At 38.1% G+C, this 23,432-nt stretch overlaps 1 protein-coding gene across 4 annotated transcripts in view; it reads right to left on the reverse strand.

Annotated features, from left to right (window-relative positions):
* Nucleotides 1-23,432, reverse strand: part of CFAP69 (cilia and flagella associated protein 69) — an 83,703-nt gene that overhangs the window by 13,866 nt on the left and 46,405 nt on the right. For all 4 annotated transcript variants that reach the window (XM_060196261.1, XM_060196259.1, XM_060196260.1 and 1 more), the window contains 5 exons: nt 20,910-21,126; nt 16,776-16,940; nt 11,419-11,537; nt 9,781-9,899; nt 4,781-4,862 (listed from right to left, as the gene is read on the reverse strand). In XM_060196261.1, the coding sequence (XP_060052244.1) occupies nt 4,781-4,862; nt 9,781-9,899; nt 11,419-11,537; nt 16,776-16,940; nt 20,910-21,126 (702 nt within the window). The remainder of the gene's footprint in view (nt 1-4,780; nt 4,863-9,780; nt 9,900-11,418; nt 11,538-16,775; nt 16,941-20,909; nt 21,127-23,432) is intronic.

Raw genomic sequence — 23,432 nt, forward strand, 5'->3', positions numbered from 1 at the left:
CTGTGCTTAACCTGCTGTGCTACAGCCCGACTCCTTCTTTCCTTTTTAGGAGACACTGGGTAGGGTTCTTGTCTTGTCAAGCACAAGACCCACTTCCATCCCCCCATTATTTTGTATTGCGAAGATAATGGTTTATAATACAGTTGTTGGCACATGGGTACAGTTTCTCACCAAGATAGGTATCTGCAAAAAAACGCTCTCACTTCCAGACTAGGTCTATCATTGTGTACCAGGACCTAAAAGCTATACTCCAACCCCCTTTTCTGACCTCCTTCCTCAGAGGTCTTTGCTTTGGTTCTAAAATTCTGCCTATGAGTGAGATCAATCATTCCATATTCATCCTTCTCTTTCTGGCTTATCTCACTTAATATGATTCCTTTAACCTGGCACCAGCTAGGAAGTGTTATAGTTCTGGAAGAAGCTCCAGTGCTATGGTATCTCTTCCTCTTCTCTTTTTCTCTCTGAATAAAAAAAAAGGCTTGTAATAGTAAAATAGATACCCACTGCAATGAGAATACTTACAAACATTAGGGAAGAAGAAAGAATAAAAATATTATTCAGATACAGTCTTAAGCATATGATAAAAATAGTAATTGGTGGGAGTCGGGTGGTAGCGCAGTGGGTTAAGTGAACGTGGCGCATAGCACAAGGACCAGCATAAGGATCCCGGTTCTAGCCTCTGGCTCCCCACCTGCAGGGGAGTCGTTTCACAGGTGGTGAAGCAGCTCTGCAGGTGTTTGTTTCTCTCTCTCTGTCTTCCCCTCCTCTCTCCATTTCTCTCTGTCCTATCCAATAACATCATCATCAACAACAATAAAAACAAGGGGAACAAAAAGGAAAATAAATAAATATAAAAAAATAGTAATTGGTTTGATTGAGGTGAAAAAAGAGATATTTAAAAAGTAAGTGAAGACAGTCATTCTAAATGGACCAAGGTGAATAGTGCTTCATATCTGGCACTTTAATTATAGAACTTTTCTAACTTCAGTGTTTTTTTTTTTTTTACAAAGGTTTGTAAAGACTCATCTAGTTATAACCTCATTGTTATTAAGAAATAATAATTGTGGGGCAGGATAGTGCCGCACCTGGTGGATTGCACATGTTACAAAGCACAGGACGTAGGTTTAAGCCCCCAGTCCCTGCAGGGGGAAAGCTTTGTGAATAGTGAAGCAGTGTTGCATGTGTCTCTCTGTCTCTCTCCCTCTCTATCACACCCTTCCCTCTCAATTCTGTCTCTATCCAATAAATAAAGATTTAAATTTTTTAAAAAGGTGGTAATTGCAAGTAACAGTCACACATGGAAATCAAAATGAGGTGCATTTTGAAAGTCAGATTTCATAAAAGAGTATTTTTAATTTAAGAAAAATTATCTTATTCATTAACTTCCTTTATCTTAGTACAACTAGTTTTCAGTCAAATTATAAGTATAGAACTTTAGGTAAAGTCTATCCAGGGAGTTGGGCAGTAGCACAGCAGGTTAAGCGCAGGTGGCTCAAAGTGCAAGGACCAGAGTAAAGATCCAATTTCGAGCCCCCAGCTCCCCACCTGCAGGGGAGTAGCTTCACAAGCAGTGAAGCAGATCTGCAGGTATTTATCTTTCTCTCCCTTACTCTCTCCATTTTTCTTTCCATTTTTCTTCCTTTCCTCTCTCCATTTTTCTCCTATCCAACAACGAAGACATCAATAACAACAATAATAGCTATAACAGTAAAAAAAAAAAAAAGGCAACAGAAAGGAATAAATAAATATTTTTTTAAAGTCTATCTAGAGCAAATACCCTTCACAGTGATTTCTTCCATACAAAATAGTTTTTGTTAATTAACTTTTATTATAATGCTAGTAACACACAAATAGGGAAACATGTAACAAGTGTTTTACTTGCAAAAACCACCAGTTTCCTCTTTTATAAATTATAGTAATAATATTTAGGGAGTTGTTATGATGAGTTGTTGATATATGAGACTCACTGATACTTAGAGAGATATAAATATTCAATCATTATTAGCCACTATAATCACTGCATACCAAATAAATATTTCATCTGACTGTATTAATCAGAATATTCAGTTGAGTTATTTTTCTATTTTATTTTTAAGAAAAAGAATTAAGTGTCAAGGGTTATTATAAAAGCTTCATTAGAGAAAAATTGTAATTTGACTGGCTCAATCCACATTATATACAATCTAATACTTATGTTCACAGTAGAAAAATTATAAAAAGTATGTCTACAGCTATTCTAGTGTACACACACATAAGTACACACATAATCACTTATCCTCCCAACAGTGCATGAGGTATATATCAATGTTGTCTGTTTTACAGATGAAGAATTTGGTAACAAAGTGAATAAATAACATATCCAAGTTATGCAGTTAACAACTACTGGAAGCCTCAGATATAATGAGCTTAATCTGTGTTCTTAACTCTGCTATAAGACTTTTTCTATCAGTACCATGATACTTTTCTATAAAAAACAAAAACAAAAACCTAATGGTAAAGGAGTGAACATGGTGAGCAATGTAGTTGAATTTTTCTACATAATCTCAAACATTAATATGAAATATAACTTTTTTTTTAACCAGAGCACTGCTCAGCTCTGGCTTATGGTGGTGGTGGTGGTAGTGATTGAACCCGGGACTTTGGAGCCTCAGACATGAGAGTCTCTTTGCATAACCACTATGCCATCTACCCCTGCCCAAAATATAACATCTTAATATGGATGTTTAATAAAATAAACTTTCATATCTTCAAGTAAAAGCAAGATTTGGGCCTGAGAGATAGCTCACCCAGTAGAGCTTTACTATGAGTGAGGACCTGGGTTTTAAACCCCCTGTCACCACAAGGGAACACCATGCAAAAGGGTAACTTCATGAATGGTGCAGTGGTACTGTGATCTTTCCCTCTCTTTCACCCTCTGTGTGGAAAAAAAAAAAAAAAAGGAGGAGGAGCTAAGTGCACCAGGAGTGGTGAAATAAACAGTTGCAAAGCCCCATGAAGCCCAGGTGGCAAAAACATATAAAAATTTAAAAAGTAATGGCAAGGGGGTCTGGGTTGTGGCACATGTAGTTAAGTGCACATACTGCCAAGCTCAAGCAGTGAGCTTCAAGGGCCCGCTCCCGCTTGCAGGGGGTCCGCTTCACAAGAGGTGAAGCACGACTGCAGGTGTTTATCTTTCTCTCCCTCTCTATCTCCTAGGCTCTCTCATTACCAAATAATGTGATGATAACAATAACTGTCCATTGTCTTCTTGAACCCTAAGACAGCAGGAATCTCACATTTCCACTATAGAGCCTATATTTCCCCCAGTCCTGGAACCTTAGTGTGGGGCGCACTTTCCTGCATGCTTCTCTCAATTCATATCAAATAATATTGCATCCGCCGATCACAACCTAATCAGTGCAACGAGTGCCACCTCATCATGTTTCACTTCAGACTGTGTCCAGAGACTTCAGGTCTCCCCTTCAGCTTCATTACATGGGTGAGACCTTTCCTTTCATAGTATTCTCTAATTCCATTCCAGGTGGTTCACTTCCTAACAAAGTCCCAAAACCTAGATATAGACCAGGTCCCCTGAGATAGAGCATATGTTCACAGGTATCAATAAACTAGGGCAAAATATATACCTGAAAGCAAAAGTACACAATAGTCTGCAGTGAGTACCCCCCAACACTTCATCTGCACTATTCCAGCCTTTAGGTCCATAACTGTTGAACAGTTTGTTTGTTGAACAGTATGTTAACTCTCTTTTCAGCCACCAGGTTCCAGATGCCAGCAGGATGCCGACCAGACTTCCCTGGACAGACAACCCCACCAGTGTGTCCTGGAGCTCTGCTTCCCCAGGGACCCACCCTACTAGGGAAAGAGAGAGGCAGGCTGGGAGTATGGATCGACCAGTCAATGCCCTTGTTCAGCGGGGAAGCAATTACAGAAGCCAGACCTTCCACCTTCTGCAACCCACAATGACCTTGGGTCCATACTCCCAGAGGGATAAAGAATAGGAAAGCGATCAGGGGAGGGGATGGGGTATAGAGATCTGGTGGCAGGAATTGTGTGGAGTTGTACCCCTCCTATCCTACGGTTTTGTTAATGTCTCCTTTTAAAAATAAATAAATAAATAAATAAAAAGAAAAATTAGGGGAAAAAAAGTAAAAAATGGCCACTGGGGAGCAGATTGGTAGTGCCAGCACAGAGCTCAGCAATAACCGGGGTGGCAATAAAAAAACAGTAAAAACAAGATTCCTGAAATATCTTCCAAGTTAATTTTGTGACTCTGAGTATCCTCTGACAAATTAATATATATTAATAATAAATAAAATATCTCAATAATATTATACATTAATAAAATATAATTAATAATAAACATATTATTAATAAAATAAGCATGTTTAATCACAAAAAAGAGTTCTATGGCACTTAGTTTGAAAAGGGTCACTAAGAACAAAATTTTCTTTTACAATTTTTTTTTTTATATTTATTTTCCCTTTTGTTGCCCTTGTTGTTTTTCATTGTTGTTGTAGTTATTATTGTTGTTGTTATTGATGTTGTCATTGTTAGATAGGACAGAGAGAAATGGAAAGAGGAGGGGAAGACAGAGAGGAGGAGAGAAAGATAGACACCTGCAGACCTGCTTCATTGCCTGTGAAGCGACACCCCTGCAGGTGGGGAGCTGGGGGCTCGAACCGGGATCCTTACGGTGGTCCTTGTGCTTTGCACCACGTGCGCTTAACCCGCTGCACTACTGCCCAACTCCCTATTTTACAATTTTTATAATCATACTTACTGTCAATAAATCCAAAAGGAGGAAAATGCCTTCCTTTTCAAGAAAGTAATCCTCAGAGGAATAACAACCCAAAATACAGCACCTTAGTAACAAAGGAGGTTATTAATTTAATAAGCATTTATTGCTTAAAACTTAATTTACTTCAATCAGAAACATTCTCAATACTTTTCTCCATTTCCTTTAAGTATTTTTCCTTTAAAAGTGAACTTCAAGAGACTTTGCTAATGAAGCTTAATTTCAAATTTTTCTTTTTTTCAAACTTATTAACACTGATTTAAAAGCATAGAGGTATAAATTCATACATATATGTCTCTATGACTCACCAAATCCAGCACCAACGTTCTAGTGCCATTACACCAAAGAAAACCTAACCACATCCACACTGTCTCCTTATTCTTTCCAATAATCACCATCATTTTCAGAGCCCAAGAGTTACTCTTGTTGTTTGCAAATTTATTTGCTTTAATCATTCACATTCTACATGTAAGTGAAAATATCTGGTAATTATCTTTTACTCTCTTATGTATTACACTTAGCACAATCATGCTAAATTCCATGCATCTTATCCAAAAGGTCTGATTTTAACTTTCTTTCAATTGATCATAGTCATTATTTAGTAATACTTGAGTGTGTCATACAGGAAAAGTAATAATTCTGGTCTACTTATATTGCATCTTCTGCCATCTTAGGAAATATTTATGAAAAGATTTTAAAAAGGGAAGAATAACTAATTGATCTCTCCAGCCACCTATTGATTCTAATAAGAATATAATAGTGGTTCATAAAAGGTGGCATCTGTTCAATGGGTGCTATGAAAGGCTGCTTCAGATAAAGAAAATCAATTCATTATTGATTAATTTCATTCATGATATGCTATTAAGCATCTCCTAATGCAAAATGCAACCACTATATTGGACACCACATTTTTTTTTTTTTTTAACCAGAGTACTGCTCTGGCTTATAGTGGTGCTGGTGAGACTCTGGAGTCTCAGGCCTGAAAGTCTCTTTACATAACCATTATGCCATCTACCCCTACCTGATACAACGTATTTCCTTATAGTAAAACATAATTGTTTATAATGGGATATGTTTAATATGTTTCTCTATTGATGCTATTTAATTTGTTATGTGTTATTTATTAGTATTTAGAAGCAATGTTTAAATATAAGTATGTGCCACTTTATATAATTTTATTCTTTCTCTCATGTTCTATTGGCTTCTCTTTTGGCATTTTAAAACAAAAGCAAAGCAACAATAACAAACAAAAGAAGCTAAAAAATTTTAAACATATCTTCCAAAAAAAAATGAAAAGACAAAATATTTTTATCCCCCCCCCAAGAAATTTGTAGCCTTTTGCTCATTTTAGTCTCACAATGTCACAATTACCTTAAGAGTCCTCACTTCTTTTTCCCAAAAAAATTTTTTAATTTATAGATAAATCTACTTTTATTAATGTCAAGGTAATAGTTTTCTAATTATCAGCTATCATAGGTAGATTCTTTATCTCTTTTATTTTTCCTCTTCTTTTTCTGGACCCTGATGGAATTGGAGTTCAGAGCCCTCTGTTCACCTTCCCCAAACCTTCCCCTCCCTCTGGGAGTATGGACCAAAATTCTTTATGGGGTATAGAAGGTGTAAGGTCTGGCTTCTGTAATTACTTCTCCACTGGACTTGGATGTTGGCAGTCCACTCATACCCAAAGTCTGTTTTTTCCTGTAGGGGTAGGGCTTTGGAGAGGTGAAGTTCTGGGACATATTGGTGAGGTCATCTGCCTAAAGAGTTCAGGATGAAATTGTAGTAGCACCAGCAAGTTAGTGGCTGTGGCTTAGTGAGTTTCTGAAGAAATTCAAGGTATATTTTATTGAGTCTTCAGGTGAGTTTTGGTTGTGTTTCCTAGTTTCACAGGAGAACTGCCCTGCCTTACTCTCACTTAAATTTTTTTTCAATTATCTTTACTTATTGGACACAGACAAAATGAAGTTGAGAGGGATGGGGATGATAAGGGAGAAAGAGAGAGAGACACTGCTTCACTACTAGCAAAGATTTTTGCCTGCAGTAGGGAATGGAGGCTTGAACCCAGGTCCTTGAGCATTATAATATGTGCTGCACTCAACCAGGTGTGTTACCACTCTCTGCCCCCCTTTTTAAATCATTTTATTGGAGTGGGATTTAAGTTTACAGTTGCTGATCCATGGGTATAATTTCTCATCTCATGAGAGGTGTCTACAAAATATTCCCACCCCCAATTTAGGTCTCTTCCCTACATCATGTACTGGGACTCCAATGACCTCATCAACCCCTCCCATCCCTTCCTCCTGCAGAGTCCTTTGATTTGGTGCAATACACTAAACCCAGGCCAAGTTTCACCTTGTGTTTTCCCTTTCTGTCCTTGATTCTTGTTTGTTTTTTTGCCTCCAGGGTTATTACTGGGATGCATTGGATCGACCTTCCCGTGGTGCATCCCGTGAGTACCCATTCATTGGGGAAACTGACGATCCTTCCTAGCCGACTGAATCCACATGGATCCCAGTTACTTTCAAAGCCATTAACTGGCTACGGAAGAAGGGCAAACGCTAGAAGAAGTGCCAGCACTCTGAATCCATTGCTCCTGGAGGCCATTTTTCCCATTTTGCTGCACTGTTGGTGGATAGGACAGAGAGAAATCGAGAGAGATGGGGAAGATAGAGAGGAGGAGAGAAAGATAGACACCTGCAGACTTGCTTCACCATTTGGCAAAGAGACCTCCCAGCAGGTGGGGAACCGGGAGCTCGAACTGGGATCCTTGCAAGGGTCCTTGTGCTTCGCCCCAAATGCGCTTAACCCACCTGGCTCCCCATCCTTGCTTCTTAGGGACCTTCTAAAAGTGAGGTTACCTGGTTTTCATCCTTATACTATTGGTTTATCTCATTTAAAATGGTTCTTTCAGGGGCAAAGGAGATTTGAGTAATAGTCCATTGTGTATATATACCACAATTTTCTTAACCATTCATCTGTTTTGAGTATCTAGATTGTTTCCAATGTTTGGCTATTACAAACTGTGCTGCTATGTACATAGTTGGATAAATGTCTTTGCTTCCTTTGGATATATCCCTAAAATAGGAATTGGTAGGCCATGGGGTAGGTCCATTTTTAGTGTCCTGACAAGCATCCAGACTTTTCTACAAGGGTTGGACCAAGTTATATTTCTCATTGACAGTGCAGAGGTGTCCCTTTTCTATCACGTCCTTGTCCTTGCCAACATTTGTTGTTTCTATCCCTTCTAATGTATGCCATTCTCACAGATGTGTAAGGTGGTTGTCTTTCTTTTCTTTTTTTTAAAAGTATTTATTCCCTTTTGTTGCCCTTGTTGTTTTGTTGTTGTAGTTATTATTGATGTCGTTGTTGGATAGGACAGAGAGAAATGGAGAGGGGAGGGAAAGATAGAGAAGGTGAGAGGAAGAGAGACACCTGCAGACTTGCTTCACCACTTGTGAAGTGACTCCCCTACTGGTGGGGAGCCAGGGGCTCGGGGATCCTTACGCCCATCCTTACGCCCATCCTTGCGGTCTTACGCCCATCCTTACGCCCATCCTTGCGCTTTGCGCCACATGCACTTAACCTGCTGTGCTACCACCCGACACCCTGGTAGTTGTCTTTATTATTTTCTGAGTCAGTGACTTTGAGTACTTTTCCATGTGTCCATTGCACCTCTGGATCTCTTCCTCAATGAAGATTCTGTCCATATCCTTGCCCCACTTTTTAATGTTGTTTATTTGTTCACAGTTACTGCTGAGTTTAGTGAGCTCTTTATGTATTTTGGTAATCAGTCACTTGATTAAATAAAGATCTCTTATTCTGTAGGTTGTCTTACTGTTTTGGTGACGGCTCTCTTTCCTGTGCAAGTCTTTCGGTTGGATGTAGTTCTATTGGTATGCTTTTATTTTTCTTGCTAATGGGCTTGAGTTTTTGAAGACATTTCCTAAGCACAGATTGTGAATTGTTTTGCCACTGCTTTCTTCTATGTATTTGGTAGTTTCTATTCTAGTGTCATTGTGTTCGATCCATTTGAAGCTGACTTTTGTGTAATGGTCCAGTTTTGGTTGTCTGTATATTTAATCCTAAAAGTTTCACTTTTCTCATCATCCTTTGTTGAAGACTCTCTCCTTTCTCTATTTAGTATTTTGGTTTCTTACGTCAAAATTTAATTGTCCACAGGTATGGGGTCTTATTTCTGGGCTTTCCATTCTACTCCAATTCGGTACCAGGCAGTTTTGATTACTGTAGCCCTGTAGTATATTTAAGATCAAGAAGTGTGATGCCTTCAGTCTTGGTCTTTTTTCTCAAGATTACTTTATTTTCTGGTTCAAGGTAAACTTTGTAGCATTTGTTCTGTTCCTTTGAGGAAATTCTGTAGTACCTTGGTAGGGATGGCATTAAATCTGTATATAGCTCTAGGTAGGACAGTCATTTTGATGATGTTAATTATACCAATCTAAGAGCATGTGATATCTTTCCATTTCTTTATATCTCTTTCTATCTCCTTGAATTGTGATTCATAATTTTTGCTGAACAAGTCTTACACCTCCTCTATTCACTCTATTCCTAAATACTTGATTATTTCTGCTGCTATAGTAAAAAGAATTAATTTCCATATTTCTTTTTCTATTTAATAGTTTAGTGTTTACAGAGAGAAATGCCACTGATTTTTGTAGCCTGACACTTTAACATATTGTTTAGTAATTTCCTGGAGCTTTCTAATAGATTTTAAGGGAATTATCACTGCCCCTCTATCCCCTCCCCCGCCACCAGAGGGGTGAACCTCTGGCTTCTGGTGAGAATAAGGTTTGAACCTGAAGCTCTTCTGCCTCTCAGTCCGTATGCAGAACCACTACACCAGGTCAGCACTCTGCTTAAGGGAATTACCTTTCCATTGTTGTTTTGAAGGAAGAGAATTTGCATACTAATATTTAGGCAATATTTTTGTACTGTGGTTTATTAAACTTAAATAAAGTAGTACTCACCAAATACTGTCCAATGTACTAAAAAGAAGAACATTATAGCCTAATCCACTCTGTAACTTCTTGGAGTCTGTTTTCATTACATGAAGAATTATATCCACTCCTTCAATTCCAAAAATTTCCTAAAAGATTTTAGAATTTTCTTTGAAATAAATAACTCCTTATTCTTCCATACTTTATTATGTACCTTAAAACTTCTACCAGAGAAATGCAACCAACATTGTTAGAAAAGTAATACTTGTAATATATTATTTTTCTTGAATTTGTACTTGGTTGTTTTAAGAGAGTTGAGGGAAATTATTGTAAAGCTAATTACTTTAAGAGTGGGTATTAGTGTATTGCACCAAAGTCAAGGATCCTGGGGAAAGCCTTGGGGAAAAAAAAGAATGGGCATTAATCAATATACCAAACTCAATCTCTCTATTTTTTCCAGAAGAGCACAGGTGGTATAATATAATTTTTGCATTAGAACTGGAAGCTAAGTATATATCTAATATTGTTTTTTCCATTTATTGAAACCATCATAATTTATTTTATGTGGCACTAAGCATTGCACATGAATGATATTAGCACTGAGAGGTCTCCCTAGTCTTCTCTCCCCCACACCCATTCAATATCTTAGAGAAGGTATGAGAGAGAAAGAGACACACAGAAGAAGATATACCACGACACCAATCCACCACCCACACAGCACCCGATACCATCCATGGTGCTCCACTGTGATGCTGCAGCTGAATCCATGGCCTTGTGTGAGCTATCTCTAGCCCCATGGTACTTTTACAATTTCTTACTTTTATTGTCACAATTCTGACAATTTTTGATTTCCTGATATGATATCCAGAGTTTGTTGTGGGACTAAAGAAGATAGAAAGGAATCATGTTCCTTTTCTCCCCTCTTAACTTTTGAGTTATTAATACCATTTAAATAAAAAAAGAACTTAAAAAGGTACAAGCCATTTTGGAAAACTGTGCATTTCTAATAAGACATACTTTATGATCCTTAAATTTCACTACTAGACATTTGTTAAAGAGAAATGAAAACTTTATGTCCACAAAAGACTAGTATGATATTCATTTAAACTTTATTCACAATAGTCCCAAATGGAAACAGCTTAAGTGTCAACAGATAAACAAATTTAGGCATATTTATACATTAATATTTATCAGTAAAAAGGAATGACCTGTTGATATTTGTAAAATGAATGCATTTCAAAAATATGATGCTGGATGACAGAAAACTAGATTAAAGAGTAAATGCTATGTGATTCCATTCACATAATGTTAAAGAATAAGCAAAAGTAGTAAATGGGGAGAAAAATCAGAATAATAGTTGCCTGGAAGCTACTTGGGGGATAGTTGCTAGTGGACATGATAGAGTTTTATAGGTTGGTAACAATATACTATATTTTAACTGAGCTTTTTAGTTAAATGGGTACACCCAGTTATTAGAATCTATTGAATTCGATACTGAGAGCTATATCTCTTCTTACACGTAGTTATGTTCTAGCTATTAAAAATAATACTAAATTACATTTTCACAAGACTGACAAAAACACTAACATTTGTGAAGACTTACTGAGAAAAAGTAGCATTAGATGATTGAGAGTTCTAAACAAATCTTTGACTCAAAGACATACATACCTTCCTAGGAACACTATGTTCACAAAGACCAGATAAGATAAGCAATATATCAGATTGAATTTCCAAAAGAATAGCCTCTTCCCTGTCATTATCCTTGTTTATTGTGTTTTTAAAGATTCCTAGTTTGAAAAAAAATAAAAATATAAAGTTACTGGACACTGTATTTTAATTTTTTAATCCTTCCTTATAACATTCCAGCTAGATCAAGTGTTTTAAAAGGAGTTATATCATCAAGTAGTTCGTTACCTAGAAACTAGGCAAAGATAAATACATTCTTTAAACTTTCAATACAATAAATTATTGCCTCATATTTGTCTAGAATTTCATTATTTTATTTTACTTGTTTATTCTGGATAGAGGCAGAAAGAAATTGAGAGGGATGGAGACAGGAAAAGAGAGAGGCACCTTCAACACTATTTTACCACTAATGAAGCATCCCCCGTGCAAGTCGAGACCAGGCACTGAACTTGTGTCCTTGAGCACCGTAGTGTGTGTGCTCTACAAGGTGTGCCACCACAAGGTCCACTGCCTAGAATTTCTAACACAGAATAAACAGAACATCACAAAAAAAAATACCCTAAAAACTTCATACTTACTCCAGTAAACAAACCTTTAAAATTCAAAGAATTTTATGAGACAGCAAGGATGAGTATCCATGCAAATATATGACCAAAATGCTTTATTAGTTAGCCTCATCTCTTCTCATGGCTATAACTGGGTTAACTTTAAGCAAAGAAGGTCTTTAATCTTAAGAAAAAAAATGTATTCCTCTTATTTGTTTTTCTGTGCCATAAATTTATGATTTTTTTAAAATTTGGGAGGCTAATGGTTTACAGTTCAGTTATGGCACATGGGTACGATTTCTCATCTCATCTCATCTGAAAAACAGTCTTTCATGGTACTGCTTTCTGTATCCACTTCTATGTCTACCTAAAGATGTCTAAAACAAACTTAGGCAGCAGTGTTCTCATATCTTTTGAAAATCTCTCCCTTGCTTCTTTTTTAATTTTTTTTACATTTTTATATTTATTTTCCCTTTTGTTGCCCTTGTTGTTTTTTATTGTTGTTGTAGTTATTATTGTTGTTGTTGATGTCATCATTGTTAGACAGGACAGAGAGAAATCGAGAGATGAGGGGAAATATAAAGGGGGAGAGAAAGATAGACACCTGTAGACTTGCTTCACTGCCTGTGAAGCAACTCCCCTACAGGTGGGGAGCTGGGGGCTCGAACCAGGATCCTTAAGCTGGTCCTTGTGCTTTGTGCCACGTGCGCTTAGCCCGCTGCACCACCGCCCGACTCCCTCCCTTACTTTTTAATATTTTTTTTCAATCATTATATTAGAGAAAGAATGTTTAAGTTGATTATTTCCACATAAATACAATTTATCTCCCCATGATAGGTGTCTGCACATCATTCTTACTACCAATTTAACCATAATGCACTGGATCCCTAACTCTTTCTCAACCCCTGCCTACTTCTCCCTCCATTCCCAAGAGTCCTTGGTTTTGCTGTAATAGATCACACCTAGTTTAAGTTTAACCTTATATTTTCCCTTTTTTTCTTAAGTTCCACCATTAAGTGAGATCATCTGGTAGGCTCATTTTTAATGTCATAAGAATCTCTCCAAACTATTTTCCACAAGGGAGGGGGGAATTTACATTCCTACCAGAAGTATAGAAGGGATCCACTTCCTTTTCCCCAGAATCCTCACCAGTACTTGTTTCTGTCCTTTATAAAGTGTCACAATCTTACAGGTATAAGATGGTAAATTGGTCCAATCTCTGTGGACTGCAGTCTGGAGAACTCTCAGAAGGCTAGAAATGGACTTACCCTATGACCCTGAAATTCCTCTCCTGAGAGTACAACCTAAGGAATCAAACAGACCCATTCAAAAATATCTTTGTATACCTATGTTCTCAGCAACACAAGTTGTGAAAGCAATCTAAGTGTACAACGACAGATGAGTGGATAAGAAAGTTGTGGTATGGGGGCTGGGTTAAATGCACATAGTGTGAAGCACAAGCACCAGCCCAAGGACCCCAGTTTGAGCCCCGAATCCCCATCTGCAGGGGAGTCACTTCACAAGTGGTCTGCAGGTTTCTATCTTTCTCTCCTCCTCTCTGTCTTCCCCTCCTCTCTCAATTTCTCTCTGTCTTAGCCAACAGCAATGGAAAAAAATGGCCGCCAGGAGCAGTGGATTTATAATGTAGGCACTGAGCCCCAGAGATAACTCTGAAGGCAAAATAATAATGATAGCAATGAAAGTTGTGGTATTATACACAATGGAATACTACTTAGCTATTAAGAATGATGAATTGACCTTTACCTCATCTTGGATGGAATTATGCTATGTGTGAAACGCCAGAAAGAGAAGGATGAATATGAGATGATCTCACTTATGGACAGAAGTTGAGAAATAAAGAACAGAAAGGGGAAACACAAAGTAGGACTTGGACTGGATTTGGTGTATTACATCAAAGTGAAGGCCTTTGGGTGCAGGGCACTCAGGTCCTGGTGCATGATGGTGGGGGAGAACCTAGGCTTGAGTGAGAGTATTTTGCAGAAAATTGAGAAATTTTACACATGTATCAACAACTGTATTTACTGTAAACCACTAATCCCTCCAATTAAAAAAGAGACTTTCTCCTGGACACATGGATGACTGCTTTCTTTTTAGACTCTATCCAGTTAGGCTGGAGCATCAATGGTTGAGTTCTATACAATATAATGTGCATGAAAATGATAAAATCTACTTCTAGGTGTGATCATACAGAAAAAATTAATCAAAAAGGCCTTTGCCTAGACTCCATTTGAACAATTTTGCTTGCTACAATTATTACTAGAGGGTACTATTTAATTATACTAATAAGGAAATAATAAACACCTAAGCTTTATAGCAGGCCTTTGGAGCAGACATTCATCAAATTATGACTTACTTATGAGGCCATCACTGAATAAATAGACTGAAGTATATGCTTATGACTGAAATAATTCTTTTAACTGAAATAGTTCTTAGTTTTCAAAATCTAGAAAGGTTATGGCTAGAGGGCAATTATTTTTTCCAAAATTTGTCTATTTTTACAAAAAAACAAGTTTGTTCAAGGGCTCTGAATTTACAATGACCTTACAAAGTCGACTATAAGGGGATAAGTCATAGTCAATTACAAGTTAAAGGGGCCAGGCTGTGGCACACATGGTTGAGTGCACACAGTGTAGAAGGTCTGGGTTCAAGCGCCCAGTCCACACCTGCAGCGGGGAAGGCTCACAAGCCATGAGGCTTGCTATAGGTTTCTCTCTTTCCTTTCCTCCCTCTCTATCTTCCTCTTCCCTCTCAATTTCCCTCTGCCTCTACCCAATAAATAAATAAATATTAAGAAATAGACAAAATTATAAGTTGAAAATCAAGGATATCCTGATATTTTATCCAATGAAATAATCTCTTGTGTACATTTCTGTATGTAACAGTGTCCTGTGTCATAAAAATGTAATACTGTGTGAGGGAGGTGACACAGTAGTAAGAAAGTGGGACTTACAAGCATGAAGTCCCAAGTTTGACCCTTGATATTACATGTGCCAGGGCAATGCTCTGGTCTTCTTGTTCTCTTCCCCCTCTTCCTGTCTCTTGGTCAATAAAAATAAATCTTAAAAAGAATTAAAAATACAAAAGGGCTAGCAAAAATAGTTCATTTGGACAAGTGTCTTACTTTGCTGTGTAAGTCATCCAGTTTCAAGCCCAGCCCCCATCACATTTAAGGAAACATCAGTGCTGTGATCTCTATATTAGTGTCTGTTTTTTCTATCTGAAAAAAAGAATCAATGCAGAGCAGCAAAACCCTGGAAATGACTACAACAATAAAAGTGATGCTATGCCTCTTGAAAAATAATTTCAATTTTAAAGTGAAGTATTTAGCCAAAAAGTGGTGATCTTATTTACAGAAAAATGAAACATAACAAACTTTTATAGAGAGGGAAAGAGACAGCTATCTGTAGCCTGACTTCACCATTTGTTACACTTCCCCCTGCAGGTGGGGTCTGGGGGCTTGAACCTGGGTCCTTGTACATTATAACGTGCGCTCAGACAGGTGTGCCACCACCCAGACACACAATTGTGTATATATATATATATATATATATATATATATATATATATATATACAATTATATATTTATATAAATATACTTATATAAATAATATATTTATGTATTATTATATACAATTATACATATATAATGTCTTTATTGGGGAATTAATGGTTTACAGTTAACAGTACAATGGTCTGTACAAGCATAACATTTCCACATAACAATACAAGCCCTACTAGGTGCTCCTCAGCCATCATGTTTTAGGACCTGAATCTCCCCGCCACCAACTCACAGTCTTTTACTTTGGTGCAATACACCAACTCCACTCCAAGTTCTGCTTAAGAGTTTTCCCTTCTGATCTTGTTTTTCAATCCCTGTCCATGAGTGAGATCATCCCATATTCATCCTTTTGTTTCTGACTTATCTCACTTAACATGACATTTTTGAGCTCCATTCAAGATGGGGTATAGAAGGTGAATGCACCATGAACCTGAGACTTTGGAGCCTCAGGAATAAGTCTCTTTGCCTAAACATTATGCCATCTTCCCCTGTTCACATTTCTCAGTTTTCCACATAACAGTTCAAGTCCCTTCTAGGTCCTCCTCTGACAATCGTATATATTTTAAAACATAAAGCTAATCCTTTATTCTTTTTTTTTTTTCCTCCTCCAGGTTTATTGCTGGGTTATTGCCTGCACAATGAATCCACCACTCCTGGAGGCCATTTTTCCCCCCTTTTGTTGCCCTTGTTGTAGCTTCGTTGTGGCTATTATTATTGCCCTTGTTGATGCAATTCGTTGTTGGATAGGACAGAGAGAAATGGAGAGAGGAGGAGAAGACAGAGAAGGGGAGAGAAAGATAGACACCTGCAGACCTGCTTCACCGCCTGTGAAGCGACTCCCCTGCAGGTGGGGAGCCGGGGGCTCAAACCGGGATCCTTACGCCCGTCGGTGTGCTTTGCGCCACATGCGCTTAACCCACTGCGCCACTGCCCGACCCCCTAATCCTTTATTCTTTTAAAACAAATAATGAAATTTTATCTGCTATTTGTTAATTAAACAAATGTTTAAAGGAAACATGATCATAATGTTTTTGTAAAAATAAATTACCTTACAGCATATGAAACATAAAACAAGAAAGTAGGAGTTTCTCAACTATAAAGAATATTTTTCTTTTACTATTACAAAATAATCTGTAGAAAAATATTTTAAACAGAACTCCAGACTCTACATGTACTTTATTTTCACCAGTACATAAAGATGTTATGTTTTTACCTATTAGTTGATGAATTGTTCCTTTTTCACAAAGATCATTATTTATAGTTTCATCCTCAAGGTAGACCATGGCTCTCAGAAGTCTTAAACTGTAACGCATCTGGGCAAACTTGTTGCCACGGCCACCTGCCCCATGAAAACTGTTACCATGACTGAAAAAGGAATCTGTAAATAAATATTAATAATTTATTATGCATCAGAAAAATGTAGCATATATCACTTCAAACAGAATGTAGTAGGCATCTCATATATATGTCTCTAAATTTAAAATGTAGTCATACTTCATTTTTTAGAGAATTATCCTGTTTCCCTCACCTTTTACCAGGGTAGAAACATGTACTTTAGATTTTTACTCAAATGTAGCAGATTATATATACTTCTTGTAACATTCTGTTATTCAATTTTTAAAAAGTTATTCACATAGCACAGCCAAAGAAACTATCACACAAACAAAGAGACCCCTCACAGAATGGGAGATCTTCACATGCCAAACATCAGACAAGAGACTAATCACCAAAATATACAGAGAACTCAGCAAACTTAGCACCAAAAAAACAAATGACCCCATCCAAAAATGGGCAGAGGATATGAACAAGACATTCACTTCAGAGGAGATCCAAAAGGCTAACAAACATATGAAAAACTGTTCCAGGTCACTGATTGTCAGAGAGATGCAAATAAAGACAACATTGCGATACTACCTCACTCCTGTAAGAATGGCATACATCAAAAAGGACAGCAGCAACAAATGTTGGAGAGGCTGTGGGGACAGAGGAACCCTTTCTATGCTGCTGGTGCAAATGTAAATTGGTCCAGCCTCTCTGGAGAGCAGTCTGGAGAACTCTCACAAGGCTAGACATGGACCTTCCATATGACCCAGTTAATTCCTCTCCTGGGGTTATACCCCAAGGATTCCACAATGCCCAACCAAAAAGATGTGTGTACATCTATGTTCATAGCAGCACAATTCATAATAGCTAAAACCTGGAAGGAGCCCAGCTGCCCAACAGCAGATGAGTGGCTGAGAAAGTTGTGGTGCATATACACAATGGAATACTATGCAGCTATTAAGAACAATGAACCCACCTTATCTGACCCATCTTGGACAGAGCTAGAAGGAATTATGTTAAGTCAGCTAAGTCAGAAAGATAAAGATGAGTATGGGATGTCCCCACTCATCAACAGAAGTTGAGAAAGAAGAACAGAAAGGGAAACTAAAAGCAGGATCTGATTAAATCGAGAGCAGGGCACCAACGTAAAAACACTGTGGTGAAGGGGAGGGTGGCCATTGGGCTTCCTGCATGGTGGAGGGTGGGTGGGGTGAGGGTGGGTAGGGGGGATGGGATACAGTCTTTTGGTGGTGGGAGTGGTGTTTATGTACAATCCTATTAAAGTGTAAACATTATATAAACCACTATTTAATTAATATGAGAGGCGAAAAACTGATGATATGTCTAGAACTTCTTAAAACACAGACTGAGTCTTTTTAATACATAGGCTGTCTTTGATATGTTGTCTCTCCCAAAAGCCTAGACCAGGGAGAACAGAAGCAACTGGTAGCACAGCTATATACAAGATGCTGGGTACTATACCCCAAACTCTATCAAAGGGACTTTCCAAAGTTAACCCTATCACCAAATAATGTGATGATAACAGTAACTATCCATTGTCTTCTTGAACCCTAAGACAACAGGAACCTCACATTTCCACTATAGAGCCTATATTTCCCCCAGTCCTGGAACCTTAGGGTGGGGCCCACTTTTCTGCAAGCTGCTCTCAATTCAAATCAAATAATATTGCATCCGCGGATTGTAACCTAATCAACACAACGAGTGTCACCCCAGCATGCTTCACTTTAGACTGTGACCAGAGACTTCAGGTGTGGAATGACAACCCTTCAGCTTCATCACTTGGGTGAGACCTGTCCTTTCATAGTACTCTCTAATTCCATTCCAGGTGTTCCACTCCCCAATAAAGTCCCCAAACCTAGATATAGACCAGATCCCCTGAGATAGAGCATAGGTTCACCCGTGCCCATAAACTAGGGGAAAAATATATACCTGAAAGCAGAAGTACACAAGAGCATGCAGGGAATACCCCCAACACTTCATCTGCACTATTACAGTCTTTAGGTCCATGATTGTTCAACAATTTGTTTGGCTTTGTATGTTAACTCTCTTTTCAGCCACCAGGTTCCGGATGCTGACCAGATTTCCCTGGACAGACTACCCCATCAATGTATACTGGATCGCCACTTCCTCAGAGCCCCACCCTACTAGGGAAAGAGACAGACTGGGAGTATGGATCGACCAGTCAACACCCATGTTCAGCGGGGAAGCAATTACAGAAGCCAGACCTTCCACCATCTGCAACCCACAAAGACCCTGGATCCATACTCCCAGAGAGATAGAGAATGGGAAGCCTATCAAGGGAGGGGGTGGGATGTGGCGATCGGGTTGTGGGAATTGTGCAGAATTGTACCCCTCTTATTCTATGGTTTTGTTAATGTCTCCTTTCTTAAATAAATAAATAAATAAATAAATAAAAAGAATTCTGTAAATTGAAGAAAATATTTATACAGATTAGGGATCACCTAATTTGGTAGACTACATGACAGTAATTACTTTTCTTAATATTTTATTATTTCATTTTAATGAGGTAAGAGAAAGACACAAAAAGACTGACCAGAGCAGGGGGCCAGATGATGTTGCACCCAGTTAAGTCACACAGTACCAAGAACAAGGACTGAGCAAGGATCTGGACTGAAGTCCCCGGCTCCCCACCTGCAGGGGGGATGCTTCACAAGCAGTGAAGCAGGTCTGTAGGTGTCTGTCTTTCTCTCTTGCTATCTTCCCCTCCTCTCTAAATTTCTCTCTGTCCTATCCAGTTAAAAAGAAAGACCAGAGCATTGCTCAGCTCTGGCTTATGGTGGTGCTGGGAATTGGACCTGGGAGGTTGGAGCCTCAGGCATGAAAGTCTTTTGCATAATCATTCTGCTATCTCCCCAGCCCTACAGTAATTACTTCTCATTAGAAATCTAGTGTGTTCTGTTTTGGTAGGTGATTCACTTTTGTAGGCTGAGTTTTTCAGATAAAAAGACAGAGAGAGAGACACAGAGGGATCAAAGGGAAAAATACCATAGCACTAAAACTTCCTTAGTGCTGTGGGTCAAACTTAAGCCTGTGTATCATGCATGGCAAAGTAGGCACCCTACCAGATGGCTATTTTGCTAGCCCCAGAAAACTAACTAAATTTTTTAATTAATTATTTTTATAATGCATTGGATATAGACAAGAGAAATCAAGAGGGAAGAGAGAAGTAGAGGAGAGAGAAACACTTACAGCATTGCTTCACCACTTGTAAGACTTCTCCCCTGTAGATGAGGACAGGTTACTTGAGCCTGGGTCCTTGTATGTGGTAATATGTATGTCCAAAAAGGTGTGCCACCACCCAACCCATAGAAATCTTATTTCTAAGTTCCATGAATATAGGGATTTTGTTGGTTTTGAACACAAATGTCTCTTTAGCAGTTAATATAGCATCTGGTATTATTTAATAGGTATGCAATAAATAGTTGTTGAGTGAATAATTAAAATGTTGTCATAACCTCATGTAACTGTCTGATGAACCTAAAAATACAAATACTTAAATCATATTAGTTGTCTATCTTTTACTGAGAAGTATATATCACCCAGAGTTATGATACTAATGTCTCATTTTAAGTGAAATCTCAAGGTCCACCTTTTTTTCTTGAGATTTCATCTAACTATACTGAAATCACAGAAAGACAAGCTTGTATATTTTTCCCATGCTTTAATTAAATTTCTTTTTCTATGCATTAAGAGTTCAGTTGAAATATATAGATTAAAATTTTGGGGACTGGGCGGTGGTACACCTAGTTAAGTGTGCACACATTACAATGCATAAAGACCCAGGTTCAAGACCCTGGTCCCCACCTGCAGGGGAAAAGCTTGACAAGTGGTGAAGCAGGGCTGTAGGTACTTCTCTTTCTCTCTTCCTATCCCCTCCTCCTCTCTCTATCCAATAAGAAATAAAGAAGAAGAGAAAGAAAGAAAAGAAGGAAGAAAGAAACATATAGATTAAAATTTTGACAAGAATTGTAGGACCACTTACCTTCACTCTCACACCATTCTAGAAAAGCAAGGACCCGGGCGTTTCCCTGGCATAACATATACTCTTCAATTAGTAAAGGGGCCACTGATGACAAAGTGGCAATTGAATGCAATTGTAATTCTTCATATTGTGCTGCAGACCACTCAATTATTTTATTTTTCTCAGGCTTTTTAACATAGGTAAACAAAGCCCAAATGACTTTTCCATCAATTAGTAGCTATTAAGAGAAAGGTTAAAAAATACTGTTAGAGATGTAATTTAAATTTAACCTAAAAAAATTAAACAACAGATTTCAAATTTGCTTTATTGACAATAATTTCAAAGTTCTTCTGAATACTAGTGAGGGATACTAAAGATTCTTAAGTTAACAAAAAGCAATTCAGTATTAACAGTTGGTTATTACCTCCTTTGGGGGGAATATGCACTCCTTAGATGACAATTAATATTAATTCTTTTGTCTGTGCTGCTTATATATGTAATTTAGCTTCTGCTTGTGATAAAACTACAGGAGTAGAAAATTTTGGGTGCTGCGTGTTTGGCCATAGAGTCACAAGGACTGAATGATCACACCTGGGAGAAACCAGATAAAACAGTAGAAAAAAAAAATCTGCAACCTCACACTACAACCTACAAAGTTTGAGAAACTTGCTGAGGGTCAGGCGCATGCAAATGGACATGTGGAAAGGGGCAGGGGAGAGCATAGTGGGACAGAGGCGACTTGAATCTGGAGGTAATAGCAGGCAGAAAGCAAAGCCATACTGAAGCGAGAACCTGGCCCCTAGTTCAGGAACAGCTGAGACCATGGCATAGGGTGGCCAGAAGCCTGAATGCAGTCTGAAACAGGTAAAGGCAGTTGGGCCCTGAGCTATGGGCAACAGCACTCCCATCACCTGTTGTGGATTTATTCTAAACAGACCTGAGTAACAGGGAGGACTCTCCCCACCCCTGCCACACCACCACGTATAAACAATACAACCAAAGCACCACCTGCTGGTTGAACAGAAGAAACAACAGTCAACTGAAACGTACAAGAATGCAAATGTACACCATCAGAAGAATTTGGAAAAAATGTCTGAGTTTGAATTGAGAAAGTGTATTATGAAGGTAATTCAAGACTCCAACCACAGCATAAAAATGCAAATTAAAGAATCTAGAAATCTCTTCACCAAAGAACTAAAAAATTCACAAAAAGAATTCCTCAAGTACTGTAATATGTGTGTTCAGCCAGGTGCACCACCACATGGTCCCAACACAATAAGAATTCCTAAAGAAAACCCTGGAATTAAAGGGAACACTGGAAAGTATTAGGACTTATTTAAGTGGCCTTATATCCAGAATAAATCATTTTGAAGAAAGAATAGTAGGATTAGAAGAAAAAACCACCACATTCTCAGTGTGTAAAGCTGCTGAAGAAAGGTTATGAAAAATGAAGCAATTCTCTGTGAAACAGCAGGCTCTATCAAAATTAAAAATGTGAAAGTTTTTGGGGTGCCAGATGAAGAGAAACAGAGCAGAGCAGAGAGCATATTTAAAGAAATTATTGCAGAAAATTTTCCACACCTAGACAATGGCCAAAATACTGATATAGAGGAAGCTGAACAGAAACCAAAACTACTGAATCCCAAACAGTCAATGCCAAGACACATATAGTAACACTTTCCAAAAGCAAGGACAAGGAAGAAATATTGCAGGTTGAAGTGGAAAGAAAGAATTTTGCATACAGAGGCAGAAGCATCAAGCTTTCACCAGATTTCTCAGCACAATCCCAAGAAGATATATATATATATATTAAGAGGTAAGAATTACCAGCCACAAATACTCTATCCTTCCAAACTATCCTTGAAGTATAAAGGAGAAGTCAAATGCTTCCCAAACAGTGTGGTCTGGGAGGTGGCACAATGGATAAATCATCGGGCTTTCAAGCATGAGGTCTGGAGTTCAATCCCCAGAAATACATGTACCAGAGTGATAACTGGTTCTTCCTCTTTCTCCTCCTATATTTCTCATAAATAAATAAAATAAATATTTTGAAAAGCTTCCCAAACATATAGAGACTGAAAGAATACACCACAACTAACCTGTCTTGCAAAAACTACTGAAAGGAGTCCTACAGGAAAAGAAGGAACTCTAACTTCAAATGAGGTAATCTGTGGTACAGTAGAAATAGGAACTCAAACAACAGTAGCAAAAGGAATAGGGATGACAGAAAGAACACAGTGATTTGACTAATGTTGGTGAACCAAAGCCAAATATCAAAGACCTAGATATCAGAACAGAAACTCTAAAATCTCAACTTTGCCTCACACTTATTAGATACAGAAGGAAAAGTGCTGGGTGGGATAGGTCAAGAAGAGAAGAATGAATATTGGATGACTCCACATGTTGGGGTAACTTGGGAGACAGAGTTAGAAAGGAAGAACACATGATCAAATTTGGACTGGGGGTGGTATATTGCTCCAAAGCAAGGGACTCTGGGGAAGGATGGAAAGGGACAGGATGAAGAGATACTGGAATCTTGCTGTG

The sequence above is a fragment of the Erinaceus europaeus genome, chromosome 8 (assembly GCF_950295315.1).
Source record: "Erinaceus europaeus chromosome 8, mEriEur2.1, whole genome shotgun sequence".
Taxonomy (NCBI): Eukaryota; Metazoa; Chordata; class Mammalia; order Eulipotyphla; family Erinaceidae; genus Erinaceus; species Erinaceus europaeus.